At 34.5% G+C, this 16,750-nt stretch overlaps 1 protein-coding gene across 2 annotated transcripts in view; it reads left to right on the top strand.

The window, feature by feature from the left end:
- Positions 1–16,750, top strand: part of LOC118189234 (excitatory amino acid transporter 2-like) — a 130,902-nt gene that overhangs the window by 61,403 nt on the left and 52,749 nt on the right. Inside the window, exon 2 of one of the 2 annotated variants that reach the window (XM_035359806.2) lies at positions 9,960–10,064. In XM_035359806.2, the coding sequence (XP_035215697.2) occupies positions 9,987–10,064 (78 nt within the window). In that variant the 5' untranslated portion in view covers positions 9,960–9,986. Of the gene's footprint in view, positions 1–9,959; positions 10,065–16,750 lie in introns of those variants that run through there. The other variant, XM_035359808.2, reaches the window with a different exon arrangement.

Below are 16,750 nucleotides of genomic sequence, written 5' to 3'. Positions count from 1 at the left end.
CCAGATCATCAGACTTTTACTGACACCGCTATCATCAACAAATGATGAACTCGAATGGGCTCGACGTTACAAACCTTAAGCTTCATTAAAAAATTTAAATATATACTTACTTATTTTTAGAAATGTTTACATTTTTATGTAAAACCCAATAAATATGAGTAATTTCTTTTTATTTTCTTTCAACTGCCATTTCATATTTCTTTGCAATATATTTGTAATGGATAAGAGAGATGCTACGGTACTGGAAAATGGTTTCCAATGATGAAGCAGGCGTAGATTTCCCATCATCAGAAAAATTAATTTTATCGACTATTCATTATTGATTAATTTGGAAAAAATGCTTTTATTATTAATTTCGTATCAAACACTTATAAAGTTCTAGTTAAATTACGTGTCGTTGGTTACCAGAACTATGGGGAAGAGTCTATCGACTATTCGCAAGTCTTCTTACAACTATAAAGAAAAGCCCAAGGAAGGGTTAAAATACCTTTTTATTCAATCAAAGAATATTTGACAGATGGCCCCTCTGGGGCTTACAGGAAAGCCTCCACTTGGACCTTTAATTTAATATAAAAAACAAGGAACTAAATTAATTCTAACTAACTAAGATTTAACCGAAGCTATATAGAAATAACTACAGAGTGGCCCGTAATTAAACCTCACCGACGAATACTAACAGTCACATAAGACTAGGCTGAACGCAGGCTTAAAGCTGGTCGACAGGTAGAACACGTTCTACTGAGAACTTCTGAACTCGTGGAAGTGACTGAACTTCTCATTAAATGTCGGTTCTAACACATTTACATAAAACGCGATACTGAAACCTCCTTCTGGTAGGGACTTGTAGATGGAAACAAGAATTTAAAGGAGATGGTTTTAAAAACAAAAATGGCTATTAGACATTTAAAATAAGCCTTACAGCCAATTAAACAAGATATGCGCAAACTGTCTCACTGATTTGGAACAACTAACCCAAAAGGTGTGCTGTTTTAAATTTTATAGCTTACGGTTTACATAAAGTTAGGCATTAGAAAACGTAATATATATTGATTATGGAGTTCTTCTCAGTTTGTGTAGACAACTCGTTTATTGAACAATCTTTGCATGTTAGAACCTTACATTACGATTTTCAAGTCTTAAACGCAGATTTCGGAAGAAGAAATAAATGAAAAATTTCAAATAGTGAATAGTTGCGTTTAATTAACGTATAGAGCCCAATTACATATTGGATTATTTTAAAACTAAAAAAAGAAACATTACTAAACTAAGAATTGGTATTCAGTTGTTTACCGTACTGCAAGCTTTCCACCACTAGAGTTATATAAACAGCATATACAAATTAATAAATTAAGAATTCTGTCCATCAGAAAAATTAACTGTGACGATATTCTTCCGTTTAAAATAAGAAAGGTAAATTACCAAATTAAAAAAGAGACTTTATAAGATATTACAAATTGAAAATTAAATCCTTATAGTGCATGTTTAGGTAAAATATTACCTGACTTTAATTCAACATTTAAGTCCTCTCCTTCATCCTGAGTTTAGCCATCCCTTCTCCTTCCCTTCTCAGTGTAACCAAAGGAAACCTTTCTAAAAATATTTTTACACCATTAGTAAAAGAAAAGAAGTATAGCTGTATTAATATATGAATTTCAGCCGCTCAGATGGTATAGTAGTTAGGGGAACCGACTACATTACGGAAGGGCTCGGGCTCGAATCCCGGAGCAGTTGACCGTCCATTCATAGGAGGTAACAGTGCCCATCAGTTAGGTGCCTCTACAATAAACCGGCCGCCACGTTCGGCCTCAGGAGTGGCCAGTGTCGAAAAAAGTTATAAAAAAGTGCCTACCGTTCGATTGAAAAAGAACTTCAGGTATTTATTACAAATTTTAAAATAAAGTTTCGCATTCCGAAAACCTGAAAGAACAAAGTTCAAATTTGGCTGGAGTCTACCGTAATATGGCTCCGTCACTTGTTTTATGTAACTAAAGGATAATTCCAAACCAAAATTCTTTTGATCTCGAAAATTTAATTTTAATGATAAAATTAAATTTAAAACTTTTGGTTTTAAGTTCTGATTGCATGTCTCTCTTTCGCTGGGAAAGAAACCCTTGGACAGGGGTTGAGTCTTTCATGGGACTTTGTTCTCAGCTATACTTGGATTCGGGAGAAATACTGCCCCCTGTCATATTCTGTATGACAATTAGTATTATATTGACGGCCGTTCGTGGTCATAAAGTGTTGGAGTCTTTGTTTTCCTACTTACACATCCTCAATTAAATTTTCCTACATACTCTGTTACAGTTTATTACATTTTCTCTATTCTCATTAGCGCCGTTTGAACCGTATTAACATTTTTTTTTTTTTTTTTTTCCCTGGCGTGCTGAAAAAAAGAATCTTCTTTTCTGTCATCCCTTGAAGCAAATCATTTATAGGGGCTTTTAAAATTCTTTCGAAGTCAGGAAATTCAAGGAACGCCGGCATTCGAACTCCGGACCTCTCGAATAAAGGTCGAGTGTGCTTTCAGTTACACCACGAAAGCATGTATAAAGGAGGGATAAAACTTTGTATTATATATTTTAGGCTTATATTCAGCCGGAGAGACAAGTAAGATGTAACCTTGTATTTTTATTTTATTATTTAATTATTTACCTTAATTATTAATTATATTCTTATTTATGCATTTAAATTTTATTGATTTTTTTAATTATTAATTACTTGACTATTTTATTTATTGATTTTTATTCCTCTTTTCTGATGTCTTACACATGGCTCTGGCGCTTCTAATTTTAGAAGTTTTAAGCCCTGTGAAAGAGAATGTCTTCATTAAGAGCAGAGGCATTAAATTTCAATTTGGTTTTATTTGATCAGAAAATTAATTGCCTTGAAAGTTGTTTCTTAATTAAGAATAAAGGTATACAAAAGTTTCTCAAAAGTAACTTGATAGCCAACTTCTGGAAGAGATTTATTTATCTTTGTAAGTATCGGAAACGGTGTGATTTGTGTATGTAGAAATTAGGGAAGGCTATCAGAAAGGTTGTGATCTCTTTAGGTCATGTGCAAATCAACATCCTTGGTACTCTTTTATCATCGAAACAGTTAGAAACCGCGATTTTTTAAACAACTCTCCTCAGAGCGAAGAAAGGATTTGGCGTTTAAATATTCATTTGGTTTTTTTACGGCGCCTTGATGCTTGTTTTAGCGAGATATCTTATCATTTAAAGCAAGTGTTTATTTTAATACTGAAGACCACACTTGAAGAAACACTTGTCGCTAAAGAAATATTTATTTTGAGACCTCGATAGCTTTAGAAATATTTTTTTTATATCTTCGCCTGCTTACTATTTGCATAGTAGTAGACGATAAATCAGCATAATCAACTCGCTATAAATAAAAGGTAAATTTTTATTGCCATTATTATAAAGTTTTACCTTTTACATCAGGGATGGCCTATATGAATATAAATATGACTAGCGATTTTCCTTAAAATGTGTTGCAATCTACCTATTAAAATTGACATTTAAAACATTCAAACATGTGTCGTGCGTTTCAGTAAATTACAGTGATGGAGGTGTTGTTAAACCAACATGATATTTTATTAATATCATTTATTAAATTGAAAAGTATTCTCAAAAATGCAGATTAAATTTTATTTTAAAAGCATATCATTAATGGGAAGTCTGCGTCTGCATGTCTCTAACCAAGAGTTTATAATTTGGTATGTATCCAGATAAAGATAATGGTAATGAATCGTCACGTTCGGAATTGTGCTGTGTCACGTATATCTGCCAATTCATCAAATTGATAGGAAAGACAAGAACATCAGTTAGTGTCGTCATTCGGCTATATATTTTTTCACTCATTTTTCAGCCTGTCGCAACAGAGTATTTCGTGGAAAAGTAGATCTTTTAATTTCGACAATAATTTAAATTTTGTTCTTAAAAGCAATAAAAACTGGATATGACATATCCAAGAAAGTTTTTTTCATGAATGTGCTTTCTATGGGCATTTTGAAATCTTTTTATACTTAAATAAATAAATAAATAAATAAATAAATAAATCTTGAACTTGTTAAGCTTTTAAGATTCCTAAGTTCACCTTTCCTCAAATCACTATTTTTGAGACAATCTATTTGGTATTTGTTATGTAAATAAAAAATGCCGCTCCAGAGTACCCTTATTAGTAAAGATTATTGAAATATTACATATTAAGTAACAACACATTCTTCACAAAAATGATATTCTCATTCTTCACAAAAATGATAAGTCTTCCATTGGGGCGGGGGGTTACTACTCATTTGGATGGGTTCTAAATTGTAGAAGAAGTACAAAAAGTAGAGAGTTTTGGTTTAAAACATAGAAAGAAGATAACTCAGCTCTTGAACAGCAGTAATTTTAAAAAAAGGCACTTTTTCTACAAACGCTAATGCAATGTTATCAGTATGGTGAATACTGAATAATAAACAAAAAACGCAGAAATGCTAACTTATATATTGTTGCATCGAGAATTAAAAACAGTCGGGCCGAGGAATCCGCTAGATAGCGTGCTGGATAGCGAATGGATGACTGGTGACGTAGAACAAAGCTTTCCCACTTTTCCTTGACGGCTAGCATGGAGTGCGAATCGCCAACGTCAGTACTAATTTGCGTTTATGTGTTGAAGTCATCTTAAAGCGGTTGCGATTGACCGAAGTGGTCTTCGGGATCGTGTTGTTGCTCGCCATTCATGTTTTATAGCACGCTGTCCATGCAAAAATAAGACGCACTTTTGTTTGTAGCTGATCTTTTACTTTTGTTTTGATGCTGTCTAGGTGGTTTCCATATGCTATGCATGCTATGCTATGTCTTATATGTGCTTAACTATGTTATGTCGCTATACTATGTCCAACTGTCGTGTAGGTTACATTACGTGGTGTATTTAATGTTGTAAATATTGTTACGAAATGTACAGGCACTGTAAGATGGCTTCCCCGCAAAGCAGTTTTAGGGTTGCCATAAAATGGTAAGGGAAGGCCGGGTTCCCCCATCGCCCATTTGGCGATATTTGGCGATAAAATTACCATGGACGATTACCATGGACAAATACCATGGACGATTGGAGAACCTTCTGGAATGAATTCTTACCGGTTTAGCCCAGAACGTTCTCGAGCAGAAGGCTATATAAACCCTGCTAACCCGCAGTCGGTTTAGTGAGTTTCCCTCGTCGAGAGGGAGAGAGTGTGTGCCTCGCATAGAGTGCGAGATAGTTAGTATCGAGTTGGTGGCTCGTCTAGCGAGTCAATCCCTGCGTCAATCGAGTTGACAGCCGGGCAGTCAATCAATGAGTCAATCGAGTTGACAGCCGGGCAGCAAGTGCTGAATGGGTCTTCGAGTGCACCAAAAGAGTCTCGTAGTGTATCGCAGTTAGTGCATCGTCTGTTAGTGTATCGCAGTTAGTGCTCCGAGGACGACTGAACCGAAGAGTCGGGAACTATGCTCTGCGTGTCGTCGATGCATCTCGAGTTGTAGCGTGGAGAGTTTCGAGAGTACGTGGAGTTCCGAGAACAACCAAGCAGAGTCGGGATCTGTACTCTGGTGCTTTACCGTGAAACTGTCTCCACCGTGATAGCCTGATAACCTGGAGGCTGTGTCGCTGATCGTGTCAGCGTGTTTACAGTAGTTCATCGACGACTGTAAAAACGTGTTTTGGAGCTATCCTGACAATACTGGCCAATAAAGTGTGTTTCGATACTTCATCAAGTAGTGTCGCCGTTATTCACTCCAAATCCACAAAAACCCCGTACGAACGTGCAGGAAGAAAATAACTGGTGTCAGAAAAAAAAAAAGTAACAATATGTTATGTCAAAATGCTATGCCATGTCATGTCTATGCTGAGCTATGTTATGTCACCACGCAACGTCCACCTGTTGTGTAGGTAACGTTACGCTGGATATTTTATGTTTTAAACATGTTATGTCCCTATGCTATGCTCTGGATGGAACGGGTCCCAGACTATACCCGATTAGCCTATAAAAGTCGTCCGGGTGTCCGGCCCTGCTGTCACCTGTCTAGGTGGCCTCTAGAACTAAACTATTTTGATAGCATACTGGTAACAAGATATTCGAATGAGAACATTAACAATAAATTGGCAAGTATTGTGTTTGATGCATGCATATAAAATACAGGGGGTTCTAGAGCAGCGGTCGTCAACCCTTAGAACATCACTGATCACTATATATAAAACTTTGTATTTGGCGGACCACTAATACGAATTTTAAGAAAGGTAAATTATATTTATACAGTAATAATCAGCAAATTACACATATTTCGTTCATATTGAAAAATTACATGAAAAGTACAAAAATCTTAACCTTCTTGTACAGAAAGCTTCACATTTTCGTATCACTGAAAAGGAACTTCACGAAAAGCAAGAACAAATAGGCAAACTCAAAGCAATATTAATAAATTGATAGTGTTATGCCGCCAATTTTTAATTATTGTAATCATAATAATCATCGCTTACTCAGCAATTGCGACATCGATCAAACAGTTAGACAAAACAAAAACGGAAACTTCCAGTGATGGAATTATAAACAAGAATGCAGATGGTTCTCATAAAAATCCATCAAGTTGCCTATTGACTCGGAGAAAAACTGTGTTATTAGCGACTACAATAGCATATGTTTGTAATTCAAAAGGAAAAGAGAATTACAGTTTGCGCTAATATCGATAACATCAGCATTTCTATGGATGTCAGCTCTCACTTTCAAATGTCGCTAGATACATCTGCAAAAGTCGTTAAATTCAAAAGTAATTTCGCTAAAAGTAGTAGCTAAAATTAAAAAAAAAGTATTATCCATATTCCATAATAAGTTTTGTTAATCGTCAATTTTAAACTGAATCTTCATAAAAACACAAATAATGTCCCAATTTTAAAAGGTTATCACGGACCACCGGTTGATGACCGCTGTTCTAGAGCACAGTTAGTTCTCTTTTATTTTAATATTTAACATCATGTATCTATGAATAGGTAAACACGTAAGCAATCCATAAGTAACACGTTATAGCTGTTACTTATGGATAACCCTGATATTATACGGATGAATTCGTATGAACTAGCAAAACTCTTCAAGGTATTCTTATAACACAAACAAACTTTAATTGACATAAATTAATCAATAAATAAGATTTATCTCTAAAATAGAGCTTTCGTAGACCAGTATTCTAGCTTAATAGCACACTTAACTAATCTCTTAGCATTTTGAAACATACATCTGCCTTGTAATGAGGCAATGGGGAAACGTAAAGACAAAACTGAAGACGACTGATGTTTAGATTTACTGATTCTAGGGTTCTTTTCTTACTACCTACCACAGAACCGAGCAATAATAATCCTTAAACACTGATAGTTCAAGTCGAGCTCAAAATTTAGTAAATCTAAATGTTTTACGGTTTCCCTCATGTTAAACGTCAATCAAGCCAGTTTTTTTTTTTTTTTTTCCCCTTCTAAAGAGGTTCTCTTCACCCAGTAAGATATCCCTCATTTTCTTTGCCGCAATCGTTTAAACAACAAAAATAATTCTTCTGATACACTATTATTTTACGTTTGCCACGTTCCTGATGGTTTCAAAATGCGATAATCATGTTTTACCGAAGTTCATAATTAGTTCATAGTTATGCATATTATTTTTGTTTTTAGTCGCTTTATTTTTTGCGGATACGGAAATGAATTTCGTATAGATTCCAGCGTTTGGCCTTGAAGGAAGTTGTTTTTCTTACTTTGCATTAATTCTGAATGATATAAAGGAAACTGCGAAAGTCTTTGGCGCCTTGATGATCTGGGCGTTCAGCTCTGCTTCGCCATCTTCCTGTTTCCTGCCGTGCGAGATATCTAGGTTAACGAATCGCCATTTTTCTGAAACCTAAAAAAAAAATAACCTTGACTGTTTATTTAAATTCTTACTATTGGCTTATCGAATATTTACTGCTTATCTTTAACTTCTTAGAAAGACGTCTTTCAGGTCAACTATCAGAGTCAATTAATGATAGTCTATAAATGGCGTTTTAATTTTATACCCTTCATCAGAAAATATATAGCACTTCTATCTCAAGCTGTAGCACGTATGGCCTCATTTGCGTTTCAAAAAAGTTATTCTTTTTTGCCGGAGCATTGAAAATAATATTGACATATTAAGTCTGTTAAATGTATTGAATTCATTTCAAAATTATCTTAATATCTAGTTATTAAATTTGAAATTGGTATTGCTTTTTCCTTCAATGAATTCAAATTCTCAAATTGGGCAACCATAGATATTTCAGGTTTTCGAAACCCTAATACACTAATGGTAATTTATCCACATTGAATTATTTTTAATCGCGTTCGATTTAATGGCTTCATAATTGATTTCGCTATGTATACATTAAAGGTGAATACAGAGGCTATTCACACATTTTTAGACGATTTTTCTAAAATCATCTAATTTTAAGGATATACTTCCTTGAAATTAGATGAATGGAACAAAAGTTTCCAGTTTTAGGAATTACAAGGCAGATTACTTTCTATTGTAATTCGACTTTCATTACAATTATATTTTCAAGAATTAATCACTAAACTTTTAGCAACATTGGGAGTTACTAGAAGTCTAATGAATCAAATTAAAAACAAAATATTGAGTTCAATTATTGTTACTTGATATTTTAAATATATTAATGTTATGTAAATGTTAGTATCCAGCTCGAATTATATGCAGACCAAAAGCATGATCTAAAAAGCAACTAATGGGCCGGGTTTTTTGTAACAAACAAAAAAACGTTTAACAAAATAAATTTTTAACTAAGTTAAAAATATGAACGTAAAAAGAAATCAAGCAAATGTCAAAAAATAAAAATCACAGGACACCATTAATGGCCGCATTACGTGGATGGAGCTTTTGCGATACTTGAATGCAGTTGGAAATACAATTCATTATATATATATACTATATTTATTAAAGAAATATTGATTATATTATCTCCTAATATAAATTTAATAGAATGTATCAAAATGAGGAAACCCATAAGTAGGAAGTCAAATTCCAAAAATTATTTTTTAAAGGAACTTGAATGTAAATCATGTGCAGTTTAGATTGCTTTTTTATCTCGTGTTATTTTTTGAAGATATAAAATCTAACCTCATCTACGAAATTCAGAAACAAATTTTATATCACTTGCGTGATGTACAACCATTGCCATATTTTTTCCTTTCCATATTAAAGAATAAAAATAATTGAAGGGAGAGGAGAAGGAATATAAAACCATTAATCTTTATCGAAATCAACTTTTGTGAAAACTTATATACGTATATTAGTTGTAGAGACATTAAGTTATTTCGAAGCAGCAGATGTGAAAAATGAGCAATGCCCTCGCCGGGACTCGAACCACGGACTCTCGAATTCGCTTCGATCTTACTGACCTTTTACACCACGAAGGCATGCTCAGGAGGCGAGAGAAATACCTTATAAAGTAAACTGAATAAACGCAAATCTGTTAAGGGCCATTTTAAATGTTTCCGATATTTAGATGTAGCTTTCTACTACAATACAGAAATATTATAAAAATCTGGAAATAAAATTTGGCTTACGTTAGATTAAATTTACACTAAACGAAATATTATAAGAATCTAGAATTAAAATTTGATTTTCGTTAGATTAAGTTTATACTAAACGTAATATGACCTGTACTGTTTTCTTTAGTTCTTATAGTGTTGTTTTGAATTGTACAATTAGTTTACTACTATAAAAAAAACAACTTAGCTTTTAAAGCTCTTATTAATACAATTATTTCAGTTTTTATCTTCAATTTTCATTCAACTGAGATATTTTCAATCATGAACTGAGAATTATAAATTAATTTGTTTATTATACATTAATATTTGATGAATAAAGACTGTTGCTGAAAAACTGGTTTAGTTTTCTAGCTCTAAATCAGTTAACTTTTTTTCAGGTTGAGGAGTAGTAGTGCTGCTTAAAGATGTCCGCAGATTCCAAGGCCGACGCCAACGCTAAAGTCCCAATGATGGGCAGGTTAACAGAAGCTCCCAGACAAAATGTGAGACGAGAAGCACTTTTTTAAGTTTCAGACTAAAATTCAGTATTTTTTATTTCTTTTTAACGTTGTGTAATTCTAAAAAACCGATGGAAACTGTAGCATCTCTTTTCTTCGGAACCATGTGTTTATTAAATAGCATAATAATGCAGCGAAGCTTAAAATTCTGTACCTTGTTATGAGAAATTTATAACTGCATATGCTTAGGATCCTTATGAATGAAGCCCGTAGTTGCCTTTTTCGACTGAAGTGTATGGTAGTTATAATGATTCTATATGGCAGTATAATTTCACAATAACTGTGTAAAACCATTGTGTGAAATATTATGATTTATATATGTGGTATATACAATATTATATGTGATCTCTCTTTATGAGTAACAAAGTAGTTTTTATTAGCATAATACTGAGCTATTGATTGAAAAAATGACAATTTATCTTTACAAGCAAATACCATATTTTCCGGCATATAACGCGCACCGGTGTACAACGGGCATGTATAATTTCAAGCTACATTTTTTAATTTTTAGGTATATTCGCTGTATACCGCGCATCCCATTCTTTACAAAGAAACCTAAAATATACACATGCAATGCTCTTATCTTTTGACGTCATTTATTCGAGCATTTGTCCTAGCCTTTCGAACATTGGTAAACCGCACTGACAAGCGATAAGGGGAGCAATATGTGTTGGGTTTAATACTTGAGGGAGCAAATATTCCGGCAAAGAGGATGGGTTTTATTCAATCCAGAAGAATGTATTGCACTTCAAATCTGAACGAATTCGTGTAATTAGGAGTGAGATGTTTTCTCTTTCTGTTGTCATTTTAGGTCGAGATTTTGAAATGAAAATCGAAGGCGTTTGTAAATTACATTTGCTTTAGTGGAAATACAGTTGATTTGTTGCTCTTTTTACTGGTAAATTTGGCTCCCTCGAAAAGAAACAAACACAGTACTGGTTTCAAATGCAAAGCCATTCATTTTGCCAAAGAAAATGGAAATCGTGCTGCAGCGATGATGTTTGGTGTCGTTGAAAGATGGTATGGATGATGATTATTTATTTATGAATCAAAATAACAATGATGATGAAGATGCAACAAAATTCGATGAAGCACCTGAAGGTATAACGGAAGACGAACATGGCGAACTCTTTATGTTATTCGATAATGGAAATGTTGAATTTCATAAAGTACGTCATTTCATTTAAATAAGCAGCATTTTGATGCATGTAAAAAAATTTCGGTCCTATCTTGTGTATTAAATTGCACGTTATACGCCGGAATATACGGTATATTCTAAAATAAATGTGTTACTCATTAAACTGACAAAAATAAGTGTGTTAAAATTTAGAACTCAATTCATTTATTAAATTGAGGAAGAAATGGTAAGCATTCATAAAATTCATTGCGGGGGCAGGGCTACTTCTAGTAGAAATACAACCCAGTTATAATTTTTTATGTTTACGATGAAACCAGGAATCATAAAAAATTTTCAGGTATTTTTCGTTGAATTGAATAATTAATGTCTGAAAATTACAACCCTAAGGTTTAATTCCATATGATATAAATTTCTTTTTCTCAAATTTAAGTTCTATATTTTTCATTTTCTGTACGTGTACGCGTGTAAAAATGAAATTTAATGTGAAATGCATTAATTTTAAAATGAGTAAAATATGATATTTTAATTAAGATGAAAGTGATTTCGAGAAATCACTGTAACAGGAAGTTTCCATTTAATTACTGTAGATCTTGATACAAAAATGATGTACCTCCGAATTTTCCAATATGCAAAGGAATAAAAATGTTTCAAGAAAACAATTTCATATGCGTTCAACTTAATATATCAGTAGCACATTACCTTATGCCGCTGTTATTGAAAAATATTATGCTTTCCAACAGGTGCATGAATTTGCAAAATCTGGAATGCACCATCTGATGAACTATCTGTAAATCTGTAAATGTAAATAATTACACTGAAGAACGTTACATATTTAAAATATTCTGTTACTGAAATTTTTATTCAATAACAGGTTCTAAAAGCATTACGAAATGTTATAAAAAATTACGTCAAGTCCTCGGCTTGATCATCACCACTGCTTTCAGAAAGCGTTAAATGTTTTGAAATTTCCAGTTTTATTTTATTATATTTAAATCTTCTTTACTAATAGAAAATAAAATATTAGCTCCCTTTTCTTCCAGTAAATTCTAGAATATTTCTGTTTTGATGACTTCCGATATTTTTTTTTCCTAACCTAAACACTTACTCTGAAACGAGAAAATTTTATTTGTAAGCCACTTCCCTATCGTTTTTAATTTCAGCTTACAATTTCCAACCAGCATGTGTTTTCAGAATCGCGGTTAAATGCAAATGAAGGAAGAGCAAGTATTTAAAGTTCCACTTGTAAGGATCTTAAGTTTTACTAACCTTTATTTTATATTAAATCTTTACTATCACTTCTTATTTTCTACTTCCGGCCAGAATTATAAGCGTTAAAGTATTTATGCAAAGTTTGTCTGGCGAACGCCAAGTATTTAAGTTGTGGCTTTTTGCCAAGCGAGAGAGAGGAAGCAGCGAGTCGAAGCAGGCCGCTTACCTTAGAAGTTTTACGCAGTTGCTGGTTGCCTTCCAGGCCAGAGGATTTAATCCTCTTGATAAATTTTAAACGTATTGTAGTGTTCACAGTTCTATGTACTACATACGGCTTCCTGTTAATATAAGGCCAATCTACCACGTTTATTATTTTAAAGTTAAATTAGAGTTTAGTTCTATTTTTATATTTTTACGTTAGACCCCAAGTAGCGGGTCTGTGTATTCCGAAGTACGGAAGTTATTGTAAATAGAGAAAAATAAAGGGTTTTGTATACCCTTCTTGTGTATCCTGTCTACTTCCCACAGTTTTGAACATAGCCTTAGTAAGCTCTCTGTTCCGAGTCAGGTCCTTGCGTGTTCCCGAAGAAGGTAAGACGGAACATTGATCCTGATAGTGGCGCCCAACGAAGAAGAATAACCATGGCCGAGTTTCAAGAAGAACCTGTGCTGCCTGCAGAAACGGCTCAGAATCCAGAAATGCCAGCTGCCGCCCTGGAAGGATTTGGTTACATCGTCCAGACCATGCGCGCTTCGATGAAACCAGAAGCAACATTTAATGGAAACTCACCGGTAACCAGTTTTTTACAAAAATTGGATGACCACTTCATGCTCTACCCCGTGCACGAGTTTCAAAAAGTTACCTTAGCTACCAGCGCATTGAGGGGCCAAGCGCTTAACTGGTTCAAATATATAGGCAGAAGTCTCTTGGGTCAAGCAGGAAGTCCCACCTATACAGCCCGTGGCATTTTTTAGCCGAACTTTAAATCAAACACAAAGAAACTATTCCGCGACCGAGAGAGAGGCACTTGCAGTTCTGTTAGCAGTGCAAAAGTTCCGAGTCTATTTTGGAAAGGCGCCAATAACAGTGTACTCTGATCATGCGGCGGTAACTAGATTGTACTCAGGGAAAAACTTATCCCCAAGGTTAATAAGATGGGCACTCAAGCTACAAGAATATAATCTGGTAATCAAGCATACCCCCGGAAAGGAAAATATCGTAGCAGATGCCCTATCAAGAATTAAAATAGATGAACAAGTTAATACTGTAAAGGTGGCAATGCTCACAGCATGTACAATAAATTCCCGAGAAACTGTAATAACCGAACTGGGTAAGGATCCTGAGTTTGGAAGCATTTATGAGTATTTAAAGTTTCCTGAAAATTTTAGCCACCAAGATATTGTGGCGATACGAAATAGGGCGACCCATTACGAACTGATAGATGGTCTATTATTTTATACAAAAACTACGAATTCCAACAACGAATTTCGACCTGTTATCCCAGCTAGTCTTAGATTAAATATCCTGCAGGAGCTCCATGACAGCCGTTTAGCTTCTCATGCTGGTATTCGAAAAACTATCCAACGCGTACGCGAGGCAGTCTATTTTCCTGAACTGCAAAAGTTAACAAGGGCGTATGTCCAGTCCTGCCCAACATGTCAAGCAGTTAATTATATTAATTTACGCCCGGCCGCGTTTCTAAATAGTATTAATTCCGAATTTCCAAATGAAATAATTGGCATCGATTTATTGGGCCCTTTCCCAAAAAGTCAGTTAAATAAAAGTCGCTATCTCCTTGTTATGGTTGATCATTTTAGTAAATGGACCGAAATTGTTCCCTTAAAACGAGCCTCCGCGAAATTAGTTACTGATTCTATTTTAAATAAATATATTTTAAAATACGGGGCGCCCCTAAAAGTTATATCGGATAATGGTCCTCAATTTGTAAGTAATATATTTGAAGACATGTGCCAAAAACTGGGCATACGTCATTTAAAAATGGTCCCGTATCGGCTGCAATCAAATATAGCGGAACGGGTCAATAGAAATATAGTGAAAATTATCCGTAGTTATGTTAAAAATTTTCATAAAAGCTGGGATAACTAAGTCAATGAATTTGCTTTCGCCCTTAGGACCGCAAAACATGATACAACGGGCAAGACTCCTGCTGAGTTATTTTTAGGCAGAAAGATTATAACGCCGTTAGATAAATTATTTTATGTGCAACAAAGAGCCCCAGAATTTAAAATGGGTGATATAGAAAAACTAATTAAGGAAGCAAAGAAGAATACTGAAGTAGCACAGAGAAAACAAAAATTATATTATGACTTGAAACGACGTGGTGTAACTTATAAAGTAGTGGATGAAGTTTTAAAAATTAAGCATTCACTTTCTTCAGCACCAGAAGATAAAACTGCCAAATGTTTTCCACGATTTGAAGGACCATATGTTATAGAAAAAATAACTCACGCTGTAGTAGTGTTAAAAGCCAGAAATGGTGAAACCTGCTTCGCAAACATTGATCAAATCAAACCCTACTATGATCGTAATAAAATGAAAATTTTCAAAGATCTTTTGCAGGATCCGGCACGGCAGACACCGCAGGAACAAGCTCCAGAGGTGGAAAAACGACAAGTACAAGGGCAAGCCATTAAGAGGCAGGAGCAAGTGAAAAGAAAGTTTCCCCGCGGAAAAATTGAAGGTAGCAAGAAAAAGAAGCCGTTCCACCGTCCAGAAAAGAGAGTTCACGAACACCCCCAGAATGAAGAAGGGAGAAGGACGACGTATGCAAAGAGAACCAGGAGAAATGACGGCAACTATAACCCGTCTCTAAAACGGAAGATCTACTCATCCGACAGGACTCTCCGCAGCAAATGTCGCCGAACTGCGGAAGGGCCATCAGCGGCGGAGGAAATGTTACAAGGAAAATTTGAACGGCCAGCAACGAGGTCCAAGCAGGAACACGAAAGAAGTTTCCCGGTTCCGCCAAGACCAGCTGCCATCAAACGACCAAGACCACAGGCAGAAGCGAAAAAGAAGGTATTCAAGGGTGACCGAACTGGAGAAAAAAGAAAGCATCTAGAGGAAGGCACTGAAGGGCGAGCCCGTACAAGAAGGAGGATAAATCAAACAACTATCTGCACTACCTTTAAGGACTGGGCCCAGAAAAGAATGTCCGAATATCACAAAGATAAGTAAAATTTTATGTTACTTTGCAAACTTAAGTTAATCTTTCATTCTTACTGCAAGTGGCAGATTTCAAGAAGTTTTACCTCATGCGAGGTCTACCTTTATCACCAAAAGGGCGAGAAATGAGTTGTTACCGATTTTGGTATTATGTTTTTCAATTACTCGCGCGTAAAACTAAAGTTGATGTATAATAGCGTTGTGTAAAGACTTAAATATTGTAAAAAGTTATTGTATAAATATTATTTAAAACATTCTGGCAAGAAAGAAGTTTTAGTCTGAAAGACTTATAAATGTATTATTTCAATGTAGAAAGAATTGGCACTTGCTTTGAAAAGAATAGAAGTTAACAATGTACTACTAATGTATGTTTTCAAATGTATAAAATTAACGGCATGTTAATATGTTCTTATATACAATGTGAACTGTTATTTTAAATGTTAAGAACTACCGTGATATGGTAAAAGTGAAAGTAATGTTAAAATTTTTTGATTCGTGTGACTGTAAAAAGACTAAATCATGGTGAATATGTGTTAAAGGTTGAATGATGTAGTTAGGCTCTCTGACGCTACACTTCAGAGTTAGCCACTTTCAGAATAGTACCTCAGGGTTTAGAGTTGAAATTAGGGTGTGTTACGAGGTCTTGGTATGTTGAATTTTAACACGTTAGTGTTTTGATTGTAGGAGGAAGTGTTGAACACATAGACATAAACACATTCGTGTTTGGTGTTCTTTTACAACGCATGTCAGAGAGCACGGGGAGAGATAACTAAAATAGTTATGAATGAAATAATAATGTTAAGAGAAATATAATTATACATGTTACTTGCTATTTCATTGTGTAACATTTCATTAAACTAGTTTTCCTTCCAGATCTCTGGAAGGAACCAGATTTGAATAAAAGCTCCTGTTTAGATGCAGTACAGATGAAACAAATTGTGTGTCCTGGGAGCTGCTATTGTAAAAAGAAATTTCTTTCTTTTAAATTTCTAGTTTCTAGCGAAAAATGTTTGTAAAAGATTGGCCTCGCGTTAGATTCTAGAGCTAAAAGTTTTCAACAAGGTCGTTTTAGACCTCAGTTTCAAACTAATTAACTCTGGCGGGAAGTATGTAAGGATCTTAAGTTTTACTAACGTT

The sequence above is a fragment of the Stegodyphus dumicola genome, chromosome 1 (genome assembly GCF_044657685.1).
Source record: "Stegodyphus dumicola isolate Sdum_Otavi_A_Nest chromosome 1, ASM4465768v1".
NCBI lineage: Eukaryota > Metazoa > Arthropoda > Arachnida > Araneae > Eresidae > Stegodyphus > Stegodyphus dumicola.
The sequence above is the reverse complement of the archived record's forward strand: the minus strand, read 5'-3'. Positions and strand labels throughout refer to the sequence as shown.